This window comes from Passer domesticus, chromosome 4, assembly GCF_036417665.1.
Source record: "Passer domesticus isolate bPasDom1 chromosome 4, bPasDom1.hap1, whole genome shotgun sequence".
NCBI lineage: Eukaryota > Metazoa > Chordata > Aves > Passeriformes > Passeridae > Passer > Passer domesticus.
The window spans coordinates 12940693-12955551 of record NC_087477.1 but is presented as its reverse complement, the minus strand read 5'-3'; the positions used below and the strand labels follow the sequence as shown (position 1 = coordinate 12955551).

General features: G+C 44.0%; 1 protein-coding gene across 10 annotated transcripts in view; it reads left to right on the top strand.

The window, feature by feature from the left end:
* Window positions 1–10224, top strand: part of UGT8 (UDP glycosyltransferase 8) — a 36048-nt gene extending 25824 nt beyond the window's left edge. For all 10 annotated transcript variants that reach the window (XM_064416028.1, XM_064416027.1, XM_064416035.1 and 7 more), the window contains 4 exons: window positions 3927–4069; window positions 5571–5647; window positions 6745–6964; window positions 7915–10224. In XM_064416028.1, coding sequence (XP_064272098.1) covers window positions 3927–4069; window positions 5571–5647; window positions 6745–6964; window positions 7915–8278 — 804 coding nt within the window. In that variant the 3' untranslated portion in view covers window positions 8279–10224. The remainder of the gene's footprint in view (window positions 1–3926; window positions 4070–5570; window positions 5648–6744; window positions 6965–7914) is intronic.
* The last annotated feature ends 4635 nt before the right edge of the window (window positions 10225–14859 follow it).

Genomic DNA, 14859 nt, shown 5'->3' with positions numbered 1-14859 from the left:
TGATTTTAATGAGGGCGGCTCTAATGACTCATCCTGACTCAGTGCCTTTTCATACAGAGAGTAATTAGATCGCCGGGGCAGAGTGTGCTGGAGGTCAAAAGTGTAAGTGGATTTAAGGGGAAGAAAGGAGTGAGTTCATGAGGGATGAACCTGGACGTCTCTGAGGGCTTTTTTGTGGGTTCATCGAGGCTGCTGTGGGGGATGTCAGGGCTAGTATGGCCCCAGTGAGTGGACGGGTAGGAAGGTGACTGAAGGCTGCAGAAGTTGTAGGCAGACAAAATTGCTCTCTGGCATCAGTGTGTGCTTTTCCAGTGTTCTGGTTCTGTGAGCCTTGCTCCCAGCTTCTCTTTGGTGACCATTAGGAGTGTGTACATGCAAGGAGTAAGTGGCATTCATAGCTATAGTCACAGTGCTGCTGAAGTATTCGGTCCCTTTCAGAGATGTGCCAAGAGCACAGCCTGCTCTTTATCTGCTGTGGGTATCGCACCTTGAGTACTGCACAAAGAACAGGCAAAATACAAGAAAATGCTGAGGCTTTGTGCCATGGCCTGGCACATCTGAATACCAGGACACTCAGATGTGTCTTAAAACCAAAGGCCTGGCAATGCCACTTGCTTGGATTCGGTTTCACTTGATCCCCTGTTTAGAAGTTCCATGCTAAAAAGCTGTCACAGAAATAATTACAGTAAGTTTAAGGACCTGGGAATAATGGACTCCTCCAGATCACAAACTCAGGGAGCTGCAAGAGGATGCAGTGTAATTCCCTGTTTTTTACCCAACTTCCTACATATGTAGTGATCCCCTTGAATCAGGGCTGTGTTATGCCAGGAACGATGTTTGCAGGAAGAGCCTTCATCCTGAAAAGTCTGCAGTTGATTTTCTGCAGTAGTGATGTCCAGCACCCCTCTGGGGAAGCAGATTGGAAAGGGGCTGCAGGTCAAAGGGTGGGTAAGCAATTCCTCTTGCTCACAGCACCACGTAAAGCACAGGTAAAATCTGGGGTAGGAAAGAAACTTTCAGTTGATGTCAAAACACAGCAAGCTGAGATGAAACTCTCTGGGTCTTCCTGAGGTTGCCACTGGGCAGTTTTGACCCTGAGGAATTAATTATATTCTTCCTAATTTAGCATTCTAAAGGAAACTCCAAGGACAACATCAGGTTCCTCTGCTTCAGCTTTGGCCAGGCATCATCCAGCTCTGGTCTGGGTATTTAGGCTCTGTTATACAAACTATTTTATTTTGTATTCCAGTTTTTTTATATATAATCCCATTTTATATGACAAAAAAATGCCATGCTTTTGGCCTGATGGTAGGATCTTGTCTTGCCAAGAAAAATCTTGTCAAGATTTAAAATTCACCTTTGTCCATGTTATGTTCCACTGAAGCAGTGGGATTACCTTCAAAGGGAAGAATTACAGAGGCTTGGCTATGAAGCCACCATAACAACACAGAGCAGGTTACTTTGCTGTTGCACAACAACATGCAAAAGTCTGTAGGTGACAAAGTTAGCTTAAAAATTCATCTACATAAAATTATAAATACCTAGCAGCTATTTTTGGGTATACATGGGGATTTTTTGAATGCTATTTTAGAAATTCCATTACAGGGAATTATTTATCCCTCCTCTATGGTCCTATAATAAAGTATTATTGTTACTGTGTGAATACATGGGATCTGTGAAGTCTCCTGGAATTTCTCATGAAGCACAGAGGAGCAGTGGCATCGGGAGCCCATCCTCAGCTAGAACAGGTTCATCTCCAGCAGCAGAAATCAAGTGTCTGGCCAAGGAGAGGTAGTCACAGGTAGGACCTTCTGGTGCCAGGATGGTCCAGAATTCTTTTCCATCGCTTTCCAGGGATCAAATTGAGGCTGAGTAGACCGCTCCATGGATTTTCCTCTGTAAAAGTGCAAGTGACACTTGCTATTTATCCTGTTTCCCCACCCATTCCACACCAGTTTCCAGACACTTGGCATTTCTGGGAGCATTCCTGTTAGGCCCTCTGTAAGCAGTCTATGTCCAGTTTATTTAGACTTTCCTCTGCTCTGAGGGAACTGGCATTGCCAAAGGCCAAACCAATAAAAGCGAAAATGAAGAAAGCAGGAAGCACTTGGAACTTTTTGGCATGCGGTCCCTTGTCCCATTTACCTTTGGCTTTCCAAACCACATCCCCATCCCTGGAAGTTCAAGCAGTGCCTCGATATTCCACCTGTCCCTGTTTCTGACTGAAATGTTCTTTTTTCCTTTTTTTTTTTTTTCACATCTTTATCTTCCTGCCACCTTTGCTGGCCTCCTGCTCATCAGCATGGACTATGCTTGAGCTTGAAGGAAGTGATGCTGGCACATGCTCTCCTAAGCCTGTCTTTCTAGGTCTGTATCTCATGGGGTACTTCCAGGCTGGAATTGGCTTTCTTGCAGCCCAGGAGGTGCTGCTGTTGCCTGCCACGTTGCCTCAGTGTCCTGAACTCCATCTCACAGTCGCTGCAGGCAAGGCTGCCCTGACTTTGTATCCCAAGATCTGCCACGCTTTTATGTTGGAGAGCCAGCACCAATACCTTGTTTGTGGCTTCCTGAGCACCTCTGTCAGGGAGGTGTCATCAGGAAGGCACTCTGGAAACCTTCAGCAATCTGCCCCTCTGGCTAGGTGAGTGCCCTGTGAAGACCAGGGCCTGTGAAAATTGGGCTTTTCAGGATGGTTTCTCCTAGAGCCCGCAAAAAGTTTTCTCTTTAGCTTTAAACAGCTGATGGGAAAGACATCAAGATGTAACTAGCTGAAGCACTACAGTGACTATAATATAATGACATTTGCAGTATGCCTTAGGTCCTGAAGTAAGATTCAAGGACGAGCTTTAAATAAATCACAAAACCACTTGGAAACTTTCGTGTCACAAGTTCAGCCCCTAATAAATGATTCAGCTTCGAGGCAGGTCAGAGTCACTTCCCCTCCTTTGCCTTCTCCCTCTCCCTCCACATGAATTAAAAAAAAGGACAAGAGTGCACTGGAGAAGGACGAGCTGTGGACTTTAAATAAAATGGAAATATATTTGCTTTACAGCAGAGAGCAGTGCACAGCCCCCAGTGCAGTGTGCTGGATTTTGTGCTCGGGTACGATAGCACGGCGTTACTCCATTACTGTCTGCCCTCCTATGCATTACCAGGACAAGAGGCACATTGTGAGCTCCTCATTTGCTCTTTGCTCATTTCCTATTGCTGCACTGGTGCTGGGCAGGCTTGTGCTTAAACTTGAGGAGAGCAGAATGAAACCATATCCTGAGATATTCTTCTGATTGATATGTCAGTTGTAGCTTTTTTTTTTGTTTGTTTCTGCTGCTAACAGTTGTGTTAGGAAAACCCCAGAATTTAAATCTATGCTTTAAAAAGCAAAAGGTATGTTTTCTTTACTCCTTGAGCGGTAGGAACTGACAGTGTTTTTAGAAGCTCTGGCTTCTTTCAAGTTGTGTTTATTTGTTTTATATAAATGAAAGCAAAGCAAGGCTTTTGAAGCACTCTCCCTTTGCTAAAGGCTGGAAATGTCACAGCTGAGTCCCGGGCTTCATTCACACTTCTCCTGTGCAGGGCTTCCAAGCTGGTGCTATGAGATGGATCTATTTGTGCCTTGCTGGGTTAAAATGCAGCCTGTTAATTTGTGAATGTGTCAACTGCTCAGTTAAGGAGGGACAAATCGTCTGAAGCCGCTGGCGGTTAACAGTGCAGCTAAAACAAACACGGAAGGGTTTTGCTGTTCATGGCCTCTGCTCTGGATTCTGAATCTCGAGCATCGTTCGGTGACTTTTAGAATGCTTGGGGTTTGTGAACCTTGGCTTCTGAAGCAGCAAAGGCACCAACAAACTGCTCTTTCCCAGCCGCGTTTGCTTGCTGTCCCTGCGTCGTGCCTCTGCGGTGCTCAGTGTGAACTTTGTTTCCCGCAGGATCTGCAGGCGTGGGTGAACGGCGCTCACGAGAACGGCTTTGTCCTCGTCTCCTTCGGCGCTGGAGTCAAGTACCTGTCGGAAGACATCGCCAATAAGTTGGCACACGCCCTGGCAAGGCTGCCCCAGAGGGTTATCTGGAGGTAAAGGCAGTGTTGGAGCAGCTTGGGGTGGTTTGGAGCGCGCTTGTTTCCCGCTGGAGTTGAGACTGCCTGGGTGGCACAGACGATGTGACACTCCTGAAAACACTTGGCATGACAATATTGCAATATCCTAGTAACAAGGAGAAGCAGTTATTGTCATGGCAGAATGAGGCGTGGTTACACTCCTAGGCTGAATTGATGTCCTTGGAAGGATTAGGGACAGTGAAAACAAGCAAAGATGATAACATTTAGGACGTGCTCTCTCTATTTTTGATGAAGGAACTACCCCAGGGCTCAAGAATTAATCCTGATGATGAAAAGCCTCAATTTTCTTTCTTCCCCTTCTCCCTCACTTTTTTAGGCCCTTGTCCTTTTTTATGTGTAAACACAGGCTTTCATTATTCATTTTTTCAGCTGCTTGTTCTCTGTGAGAAATTGAAGGAAGACAAATTTTCAGGAGTCAGACTCAGTAAAAGAAGTGTTCTTAGTTCTGAAAACATCTTGAGTGGTGCTCACAACTCTCTGTAAAAATCTACAAACTGTTTAGTCAGCTCTGCTTCACACCAAGCATCACTGATATAATTTGGTGGAGTTCATGTGAACCTTTTTTATTTTTTTTTTTCAAATATTCAGTGTCTTACACCTTATGTAGGTGTCTCACAACCCTGCCACAGTCTTGGAGCTGTATTAATAGTTTTGGTGGCCTGTTCCCCACAATATTTTAGGGAATGTCCTTGCTGCTGTCCGTAGTTCAAGGGTCAAATCCCACTAATGAATAGGAAAAATGTGAATTTTTCAGGCTGTGGCAGAGAATGTGGTAGTAAAGGTGGCATCAGTTTTAGTTTGGAGTAGAGCCACTGTTTTCTTATGAATCCCACAATACTGCTTGGCTTCTAATTAATAATCCAAATTTATCATACTGATTTTCTTTTTCCCTGGAACATGCCTCTTGAGGAAGCATTCCTGTTTTGTAGTGAATAAATCTGGAGGATTTTTCTTGAGAATAGCTTTTTTAATGCCAACCCAACAATTTCATTTAAAGCCATCTATTAAAATTTATGTATTTAAATATCAGTCAGATATGACTTGGAGTTTTTTTGGGATTTGGGGTTTGGTTTTGTGTATTGGACAGAAAAGTGGTGAGTACTGCTTGGCACTTTTTAATGTCATGATGCTAAATCAAGGGATTTTTGTAGATTCAATGCCCTTCTGGTTAGGGAGGGCAAGCCAGTGACATAATTAATTGCTTTTATACAACTTAGCATAAATAATGTAGGCTTTTTTGACATACAGAAGTACAAGCCAGTTGCAGAGATGTGTTGTGGATTCTTTGCTGGGTAACCAGAGTTCCAACAATGTATGTCTTGCTTGATTGGGAAAGTGTAGCTGGTTCTTTCTGAAGTTGCAGTTCCAGTCCTCTCTAATGAACAAAACAACCCTATCCTTTAGTAGTTACTTGGGAGGGTTTGATAACTGTTTCCATTTCATGTTGCTGGTTTAGGTTTTCAGGAAACAAACCAAGGAATTTAGGCAACAATACCAAGCTGATCGAATGGTTGCCACAAAATGACCTCCTTGGTGAGTATCTGTTTCCATTATTTATTGCTTATTCTCACTGCAGTTCAGTTTGTTCTTTCAAAAATAGTCCACTGAATTAGTAGTTATTATAAAGCCAGGATAATTTCTGTCACAGCAGTCATGGAGCAAGAACCTTAAATTAGGATCTGAAGAGAGAATTGAATGCCTCTCTGTTAATTGTCTTTCCCTGATATGAATTTCATGTTTTACCTAAGTTGAAGCACTGTTCAAGGAGGAGTCATGAAACTGAGCATCAGAGTAGGTTTTAGGAAATACTGTAAATACTGTTTTATAAAGACAAGAAAAAACTCTACCAGAAGTTGGGTACGTGATGCAAGCTGATAACCATTCTGTTGAACTGAGGTGCTTCATGTTCTCAGGGGGAAATGAAACTTGATATTTTATTTTTCTTTGTCTTCCCTGTCAAACGCTACCTGAGCCCCTTGCAGATCTGAGAGGCCACAGAATATTTGACTGCTTCTGGGAGACCTGGATGTTTGTGTGTTCCCAAAACAGCTCTGATGTGAGCTGATGAGTGCACTAAGCATCAGTGTGTGTGTGAGCTGGAGAACGTAGTGAGTAGGCAGATGGCTCCTAGAGCAGGTAGATTTGTTTTGGTTACAGGATTGCTCTTAGGCAGGCAGGCTGCTGCTGTGATTGTCAGGTCTTGCTAAGCTCAAGTAAGGTGCGTGAAACTTTAGGGAGAGTGTGACATCAGTTGTCCTGCCATTGAAAAAAAATTATATTCCATACAAAACCGTTCTCCCCCTTGCTCAAGTGTACTGCTGAACCTGCTGGAGTCACTGCCTGCAGCTCCTCAGGAGTAGGCAATGCATATTAATTACTCCATTAATCATTTGACACAACTCATACACATGAGAATTTTCTTTCTTTACTTTGGCTGTTCTCTCTCAGTGTATAAGGAAATGATTTAATGCATGAGGAATTTCAGCAGAGTGGGTTTAGGTAGAACTTCAGAACAAGCTGCAGTAATTTTAACCTGCCTGATTTGCGGTTATAAAAACGTGGTGATAAACTTGTTGCACCCAGGTGCTTCAGCAACTTTATGTTAACCTTCATGCCTCTTGTGGTTCCAGGTCACTCTAACATTAAGGCTTTCCTCAGTCACGGAGGCTTGAACAGCATTTTTGAAACCATGTACCACGGGGTGCCAGTGGTGGGCATTCCCCTCTTCGGAGACCATTACGACACCATGACCCGTGTGCAGGCCAAAGGGATGGGAATCCTGCTCAACTGGAAGACCATGACTGAGAGCGAGCTGTATGAAGCCCTAGTAAAAGTTATTAATGACCCCAGGTACGGAATGAGTGATTGTGTGTGAATGGACAGGAGGCCTTTGTGCAGTGGGAAAAAACTGTGTTTTATTATTTGTGTGTACAGTTGAGGCAAGTCTTGTGTTTGTCCTATTTCCCAAGATTACCTAACAGCTGAGGTTTCTGTGTGGGTGCTGGGCTAGTTGCTCAGCACCCAAACTCAATTGTCTTGCTTGCTCTTTGTAGCAGTTGCCATGTGGAGGGCACAGAGGTTATGGAAACAAACCTGTCCCAACTTATTCTGTGTTGCAGACCAAAGTCCCTTTGTGTCTGTTTTGATTACTCCACACGAGCAAGTCTGGCTGTGGTGTTGCCTGCAGGGCCTGGTGCAAGATACATATACACAGTTTGGGTTTTAGCTAAAATGGGGAGGTACTCAGGAAGAGTGACCAAGTTCTGTGATTTTAGTATAAAAAAAAATTATACTTAGTGTTATTTTTCTGTTCTGGCTTGTAATACCACTTATATCCAGATAAAAATTAGTGAGGGGTTATCTGGCAGTATGTTGTATTGGGCTAACCCTAATTTTGGGGTGTGGTGCTATTGATGCTTCTTGCTTTCATGGCAGCTGAGTGTTTCTGGGAAAGGAGATTCCTGTCAGGAGCAAGCAGCAGGGCAGAGGCAGAGAGGGGGAATGTTGATAGCGACCGTGATACCATCAGTTGCATCACCTTCCCCTTGTGCAATTATCCTTGGTGGAAAGGCAAGTCCTGTGTAAATAAGCTGCAGACGGGAGAGGAAGAAATTGGCAGGATCAGCTGCCAGGGTGAAAAACCAAAAGTTTTGGGCGAAACTCTGGACCCAGGCGGAAGCGATTTATTGCAAAATCAACCCCAGGTTTCTCTCTGTTGTGCATTTCTCTGGTGATTCAGTAGCACAGTGACAGGAGATGACAGCTTTTCCTTTCTTCCTTGTTTGCTTCCCTCCCTCCAGCTACCGGCAGCGGGCGCGGAGGCTGTCGGAGATCCACAAGGACCAGCCTGGACACCCCGTGAACCGGACTGTGTACTGGATCAATTACATCCTGCGCCACAACGGAGCCCAGCACCTACGTGCTGCTGTTTACAGCATCTCCCTCTTTCAGTATTTCTTACTGGATATTGCCTTGGTCCTACTAGTGGGTGCTGCCTTACTTTACTATGTTTTGGCCAGGATGGCAAAGTTAATCTGCAAGCAGAGCAAACATCTCTGGTCCAATGACAAACATAGCGCTGTTAATGGACACTACCAGAACGGGATCCCCAATGGCAAGTATAGAAGAAATGGCCACATTAAGCATGAAAAAAAGGTGAAATGAGCCAATAGCCCCATGTAAAGTAGTAATGAATCAGATCAGTAATCGAATTTTATCGCTGTAACTTAGTCTAACAACTACTTAAAACCTCAATAAGCAGTTCTAACACTCCCCTTCAGTATGTAATATTATGTGACAAAATTCTACGGAACTAAGAGAAGTCTTTAAAAAAAAAAAAAAAGGCAAGCACAACCTAAAATGGAAAATATTTTATTCTTAATACTGATATGCAGAGAGGTTATTTTGGCACTGAAGTTTTTAGAAGCCTTAATTCTCTAAAGTTCTATACAATGACCGTATTTATGAATTTTCAGCTTTTAAAAGCTCAGTGTGTGTGTCCCAAATGAGGAGAGGTTTCTTTGTATTTGCAGAGGTGTTCTCCTTTTATTTTTTTATTATTTTAATATCTCCATCCTTCTAGCTGAGAGATCTCTCTAGTGCTAGTTCTGTGTTTCCTTTGTGGAAGGGTTCAACCTGTTGTGTAAGAATGCTGTTTAAAACACAAATGATTTCCCTCAGTCTTTATGTGAGAAATAGCAAGTTGTGGACTGAGAAAACAAACGTTTAAAAAAATAGGAATACTCTTAATGAGCACTGAAGAAAAATGGCAAAAATATGTACTTGTTTTACTGATAAAGCTGCATGACTCTTCTGCTCGCTACCAGTACTTTGGAGAAAAGGGTCCTGAGTAAGTCTAAGCGTGTCCTAACCTTAACTGAGACAAAATTTTGTCGCCTTTCTCTGCATACAGAATTTATGCCACAAAAACATTAGGGAGTCTTATTTCAGTTCCAAATAACACGGCTGTGTGGGAAGTAGATTTGCATAATTAAGAAAAATAAGTGAAACAGCAACAAAAAGAAAAAAAAAAACAACTTATAAAAATCTAGCTCTGTGCTTAGTGCAGAAGGTTTTGTGATGGCCCAGAGCTGTGCAAGACTCGAACCACTCCTTGGGGTTTGTTTAAAGGGAACGACCCCCACACAGCGCTCCCCCAGAGTTGAATGTCTTTCCTGTTAATTCTCATTAAGTTCTTTCTGAATCGCAATGTTGTAGATGTTCTCTTTCAACGGTTGTATCTGGAGAAACAAACATTACCTTCTATTAGTCTGGGCCACGCAATCCATGTTCCACGTAGTTGCCAACAGGAATTCCGCGCCGCGGGCGGTGTCCAGCCGTCCTGCCCGGGGCTGGTGGCGTGTGTGGGGTGAGGCCTGGCCGCCTGGCGTGCGGAGGTGGCCCCGTGTCCCCCTGCCTCCCACAGTCTCCTTCAATCATTGTCGCCGACACGGGACGCTGGCGGCGGTGCGCGCTCCCGGGGCGGGAACGCCGGGCGTGGGATCCTTGCTGCCCCGCTGAACCAAAGTTGGCAACTCTGAGTTTTATTTCCGTGTCATTCTGTTTACTTGGAATTTGCACTACACACGTTGTGAGTGTACGCTTTATTTATTTGTAGTTCGAGGCCCCGTGGCTGGAAGGGAAGGGAGGGAAGCCCGTTTTGCCTTGTGTCGCTCACTAACATGGGAGGAGTTGGGATGATGACGGGATGCTGAGCTCATCTTCATACACAGTGATGCAAAATTTCATCACCATTCCATCAGGAGCCTCGGTCCTACAGCAATAAATAACAGTGCAGACATGTTTCTAATATGCAGGGCAGCTACTCGTGCTGCTCTCTGAATACTTGAACAAAAAAAAAATGGTATTATAAATATAAGCCTCTTAGCTATACCTTTTTACAATCTCGCAGCCCGTGGCAACTACAGGAGCACACAGAGGCGATGAATGGTGGGATGGTGAGAAGACTTCGAGTGTATGAATGACTTGGTTTAAAATGTGGGGGTTTTTTGGCATTAAAGAAGGTACAAAAGCACTGACCGGATGATTAAGCATAATTTAATCTCCACTGTGATAAAACTTAAGCAATAAACATGGATTTAATAGAGAAATTCTGTTGTTGGAAGTATATTTTTGTTCAGCTGAATGCTGGTTGTCTCCGAGTACTCCACCGTGTGTGTGTACTTAAATGTGGATGCTTATTGGGGTACACACTTTTCTCAGTATTTACTATGGTGCATGAAATGTATTTGAAATCAAAAATACTGCTTTTTTTTGTGAGTGGAGGTCCACTTCCTACAGGAGCTTTGACTTGAAAGAGGAGATGGTTAATTATGTTTCTTAAAAGCAATTCAAATTTTTTGAGGTTGGTAGATGTAGCTGGCACAGTGGTTTCTGTTTTGTTGTTTTCCTGTATGTGGTAAACTCTTCACCTCAAAAGCAGGGCTGAAAGGTTTTTCACAGTGATGTTAGTCGAGATGATGGTTTGGTTTCTTGAGTAGTCTCTGTGGGTACAAACATGCTGCAATCCTTTTGCAAGGAGAGGCAGTTGCTGCGTTCATTGTATTGCCAAATTCCTGATGAGGCTGATCCACCTCATGTCTAGAAATACCTGTTGCATTTCAACTTCCTTGTAAGTTCAAGCACAAGCTGTTACCGTGGTTATTTCAATTCCTTCTTTGCCACAGCAAACAAATTGTTCCTGTGTTTCAGACAATCGAGCAGTGATTGCTGTTGGTGCCCAGCCAGTGTTGAAATCAGCCAGATGGCTGAAGGAATGTTGAAGAAAGGGTTTAAAAATACATGTGTAGCTCCAGATTGCATCACAGTGTCAGGACTGAGGCTTTAGTCACCCCTCTGATCAATGTTAGTTATTAGGCATTGAACAGAGAAGACCAGGAGTGCCAAACCTTCTTTGGGTTGTTACTGAGCTGATGGAGGAATTGCTCCTTAAAAGAGCAGTGTGGGCTGGGATTCAAGTGTCAGGTGGGTTTTTGAGGCACAAGCACCAGCCTTCCATAGGTTTAGGAGTGCTGGTCTCTGGAAAACACAAGCACTGATTTAGCAGAATTGCACTGCATGGAGCATTAATTGTTAAATGTAATTATATTTGAAATAATGATATCTCTGGGAGTAAGAACTGGTGGGGAATAGTTACTAAGGCAAGAAACAACATAGACTTTGACTTTTACAGATGAGTACCAAGATTTTTGGCAGCCAAATACTCGTAATGCAAGGAACTTCTTACAGACATTTTTATTTCAGTCTCTTAATCTGGAGTAATCTCAATTTGTACATTTTTGTACTGATGGTAATGGACACAGTTATTTTACATGCATCTGTTCATCTTGTTTGCCTCATCATTTTGTTGTGCAAGGATTGGATTTTACCAGATCTTCATATTACTGTAAATGCTTTACTACATTTCTACATACTTAAGAATTGCTTAGAACAAGCTAATTTTAATTTAGTGTCTACGAGTTTAATTCGTTTGGGGAAAAAGCCTTGTCAGATCTCATAAAATGGGGAAGTTACTTGTAAAGAGTGTAGCTGGGTACATATATGCATAGATATAGACAGTGTTCTTTTTTTATAGAGAATCTTAGATTTTGGAAAACAAGTGGGTGAAGCTGGGACTGGGAATCCTGGAGGGCTGTAGGTGGCAATGAGATGTTTCTTTCCAGGTCTGGAAGAATTCCTTGTTGCTCTTCTCCTGACGTGGTGTTTGTTGCACCAGCTGGGCTGTGCAGTGTTATTATTAACTTGGGAGAGATATAAGCAGCATTTTGTGTGTGCTGGTGCTACAAGAAAATGCAGAATTACAGCATGTGTTCAAAAGTAGCAGGGGCCAAGGTCAGAAGGATGCTTGGACTTAAGGGGCTGGTTGGAGGTGAGCTGCAGTGGGCATAGGGATGTTCAGCACCCTCTGGGATGTCTCTGTGTTACTTGTGCTCCTCAAAGCTCACCTGGTAATTGTCCAAGCTCACTGCAAAAAGATGCACTGAACTCCTGTGACAACCCGATGGGAAGAAATGGTTCTCATTCTAAACACAAACAGCTCTTTGCTTCTTGAAATGAAGCAGCAGATATGTGATAATCTCAGATAGAGGCTTTGAATAAATTCCTGTTTTCTGCTCCTGTGAGATGTACAGCAAGGATAAGAGTTTTCAGATCCAGGAGATGCCCAATGAGGAAACCTTAATAGAGACAGCAAATATATTTGTAGAGAAAATGGAGTTCTGTAAGGAATTAACACGTGTGCCTGTATTTGTAAGAGGTTCTACTCTGTTGTGCCCTGCTTTTTTATGCTTTTATGCATCTTTTTCTGAATGTTTCTGTATCTTCCCTTTTTGGTACATCAGCCTTTCTCAGCAGCATTTTTCCTGTATATTTGTTTCTGAGCTTGCCAGGAGTTGAGCCCCCTTGGCATTTCCGTGCTCTCCTGGTCCTGCTTTCCAGGATACCTCACCTGGGGACAACCTAAACTGTTCCAGTAGCTCCATCCCAGTTCTGCTGGTCTGGAAAGCTCCCGTGCATCCTGTATGTCCTCCCTGGGCTCTGTTGGCTCTGGGGTGGAGGCGGCCTCACCCCAGGGAGCGTTTCCAAGCTGAGGTTTAAGTTTGGACATTGGATTTCACTGCAGATAAGACCTTTCAATACTTCAGGCCTCACCCATGAGCTTCTTGATGAAAGAAATGTTTATTTAGCTTTTTCTTTTTGTTGTTTTTGGCTCTGCAGCCTCTGGTCTGGGAAAAGGTGCAGCGTTGGGTCTTTTGGTGGTGCTGAGAAAAGCGTGACAAGGAGATGCATGATTGAAATCTGCATTGCTTTTACTGGAAAAAATGCTGGAGTTTGGCTTTTTAGATGAAATGATAAGAACCTGGAGTGTGATTGATGGTTGGGTACAGCAAGGGGAATAGTTTATTCCCTGGATCCCATTGCTTGTGTTACTCAGGTACAAGAGCATCATCCATTCTTTTTTAAGGACTTGTTCCCACCAGCCACCCCTCCTGCCATGGACTGCAAATGGCTCCTGGTTTTTGCAGGTACATCTCCTTTGTGTAGAGCTGCACCAGAAACGAACCCGGTGAGAAGATCCAGGTTAAAAATAACCCCAGGGGAATAAACCCGAGGTGATTCCCTGTTTGTCTCTTTCAGAGCAGCCTCACAACAGCAGACAGAGCAGTGAAGGAGCCAGGGGGTGAGGAATGACATGTAATGAGGGCCAGGACTCTGTGACTCCATGCTTTTCCCAAAAAGGCAAATGAATCCACACCTGTATGTGACACTTGGGGTTCCTGAAAGATTCATCAGCTTCTTTAATTTTATTTTTCTTTTTTTTTTTAAGTGTGCATTTAGTGGATGTGAAGAGAAGAGCATCTCAAGGTAACATTAGGAAACATTCCCGTCTATCCATGGGAGCCTGATGGGATTGCTTTATCAAATTAAAAGAGGGGGAGGTATAGAAAAAACTTTTAAGAAGGTTAAAGTAACATTATAGGTAAAACAACTTTTCAGAAGTAACAAATTGTCATCACTGACCTAATAATGTAAGAGCATCTTTAAGACAACTTTATCATTCCCAGACCTGTGACCACTTTTCTTGCTACTACTTTCTTAGATAATTTCTTCATCTTCAGGAAGTGTCCCGCAGACCCAAACCATTTCACCAGGTGTGTTGTTATGGATGGTTTCTGGGCAGTCCTGCTGCTCTTGGGTGTGGGAGAAAAGGTGGGGACAGTTGGATGCTCTTCCTTGTGTCATAGGAGTCACCACATGTCCACCTGGGTGGCTTCCCTGGTGAGGGCACACCTCGGTGTGTTGGCAGAGAGAAAACCCAGAGGGAATTCCTGAGGGGTGAGGCAGGGAGGGCAAGAGTGTGACATCCCCCTTTATTTATCCATCCTATAGCATGAGGAGTTTGTTTGTGGAATGTCTCAGGAGCTCTTGTCAGGGCTGTCCCCCCATACTGTGTCACTTCTGCCTCATGCTCCTGCTGTGTCCTTGCACCTTTTTTAGGTCATTGCCCTGCCCAAAAGGTGACCCTTGTGGCCTTCCTCTGGCCAGGCTATTTAGTGGTTATCTTCAGTGCTCTGAGTTTTCCCAGTTCTGCTCCAGGACAGAGGAAAGACAATTCCCACCACTTCTGGTTGGTGTTGGGTGATGTTCTGTGTAGGGGGCTCCTCATCTCCTGCCCTCTGCTCCGGGCTGGGATGCAGGAGAAGGCAGGTACCCTGGGCCATGCAGGAGCCCTCAAGGTGGGGATGCTGGGATGAGAGATCCCTTTTGTCACACCAGCACTGGGAACATGGTCTACATCCCACTTTTGGGAGTGGGGAATAAAGGAGCTGGGTGGGTGGCAACCAGAGGGCAGCTGTTCAGGCCGAGTTAAAATATCAGCGTTGAGACTGGAGGGGTTTAAACAATGTATAATTCTGGTCACTCTTTGAAGGCTAATTTCTCAAGCCTAAGCCTACAAACTCAATTTAAACTATATTTGAGACTGAAATACCTGATCCACAGTTGTCTGTATGAAATGGAGGCCAGGTTGTAGCTCCCCTTCAGTGTCCAGGGACAGTCTGGGTGCCTAGGGAGAGTTCCTTCAGCCTCCTGAGTGTGCACAGTTCAGAAACTTCCTGGCAGAGCACAATAGGTTCTCAGGGCTGGAGCTGGGTGAGAGCCCTGTGCAGTCCCTGCCCGGTGCAGGGCCATGGGAAGGTATGTCAGGTGTGGTGTGAGAGATTATT